Source organism: Buceros rhinoceros, unplaced genomic scaffold (assembly GCF_000710305.1).
Source record: "Buceros rhinoceros silvestris isolate BGI_N320 unplaced genomic scaffold, ASM71030v1 scaffold27808, whole genome shotgun sequence".
Classification (NCBI taxonomy): domain Eukaryota; kingdom Metazoa; phylum Chordata; class Aves; order Bucerotiformes; family Bucerotidae; genus Buceros; species Buceros rhinoceros.
In genome coordinates this window covers 1-1,323 of record NW_010425610.1, presented here as the reverse complement: position 1 = coordinate 1,323, position 1,323 = coordinate 1, and the positions used below count along the sequence as shown (strand labels likewise).

At 62.4% G+C, this 1,323-nt stretch overlaps 1 protein-coding gene across 1 annotated transcript in view; it reads right to left on the bottom strand.

Moving 5' to 3' along the window:
* ECEL1 (endothelin converting enzyme-like 1) overlaps positions 1 to 961 on the bottom strand; it is a gene marked incomplete at its 5' end in the record, with an annotated part of 5,964 nt that extends 5,003 nt beyond the window's left edge. The window contains 3 exons of the mRNA XM_010141219.1: positions 13 to 105; positions 648 to 758; positions 893 to 961. Coding sequence (XP_010139521.1) covers positions 13 to 105; positions 648 to 758; positions 893 to 961 — 273 coding nt within the window. The remainder of the gene's footprint in view (positions 1 to 12; positions 106 to 647; positions 759 to 892) is intronic.
* Positions 962 to 1,323: the final 362 nt, after the last annotated feature.

The following is a 1,323-nucleotide window of genomic DNA, read 5'->3' as shown; positions in this document are numbered from 1 at the left end:
GGGAGTACTCACCGTAGGGGTGATGCGCTGCAGCTCACCGAGGGTCACTTTGTGGTACATGCTGCTGACATCCCTCCGCACATCGTCGTACTCAGACACCGTGATCTGCAGGGGGTGGGCATGGCTGTCACCACCCCGCTGCCCGCCTTGGGCATGGCACAAGGGCAGGGCACAGGGATGGGACACAGCTCCGGGGGTAAAAGGGGCTACTGGCCCACATTCCTCCTGGCTCCCTGCCCCAGGAACTTCTGCAGCCAGTAGGGACCTGAGGGCTGGTCATGGGGTCCCCAAAGGATTTAGGGTACCCGAGAGCTGGGCAGGGTCATCCCCTAGGGCTGAGACTGTGGTCCCAAGAGCTGAGCATGGAGGCCTCAAGGGTCTGGAGTGGGTTCACAAGGGCTGGACGTAGGGGTCCCCGAGGGCTAGAGTGGTTGTTCTGAGGGCTGGGGCTTGGGTGTTCTCTAGATGTCGGAGCTGCCATGGAGTCCTTAGAAGGCTGGGATCCCTCAGGGCCAGGCGTGAAGGTTCCCAAGGGCTGGAAGTAGAGAATCCCAAGGGGTTTGGGATGGGGTTTTAAGACCAGGCATGGAAATTCCCAAGGGCTGGGCAGGGGCACCCCAAAGCCCAGGGTGAGCATCCGCCCTCACATTGGCGAGGTACTGCTCCAGCTGCAGGATCTCCTGGGCCTTCTGCTCCACATGCTCAGCTCCCAGGAGCGTGAGCAACCGCTCCATGAACACCCGGTATGCCGCCAGGATCTGTGCCAAAGGAAAGGGACGCTGAATGCCACCCCACACTGCCCTGTGGGCAGCCCAGCCCTCTGTCTGCCACCCCATGCTGGGGTCTTGTCCCTGTCCTAGTGTTCCCATGGCATCGCTGTGATCCCCCTCACCTTCTCGCTCTCCTCATCCTGCCCCAGGTAGAGGGTCCGTTCGGGCAGAGTCAGCCCATCCTGGTCAATCTGTGGGGGGAGATGGGGGCAGCGGGTGAGCAGAAGGGGTAGGGGACTGTGCTGCACAAGGGACCCCTCATCTTTCCCCATGTTACCAAGTGCCCCGGTGCCCAGGAAGCCATGAAGCGTCAGTGTTGTGGGTCAGTCCCAGGCAGGGGCAGGTTTTTTTTGTGGGTCAGTCCCAGGCATGGGCAGGTCCTGGTCCTCAGTTTCCCTCCTGCTAGAAGGTGCTGGAGCTGCAGCAGGCAGCATGCACTGGGCCGAGAGCACAGACCCCTGCTCCGTGGCCTGACTGTGCCCAGCGCACAGGCTGCCCCATGGGTGGCATCATCCCTGCCCCGTGGTGGCCCATGTTTGGCCGCGCTCCTGTG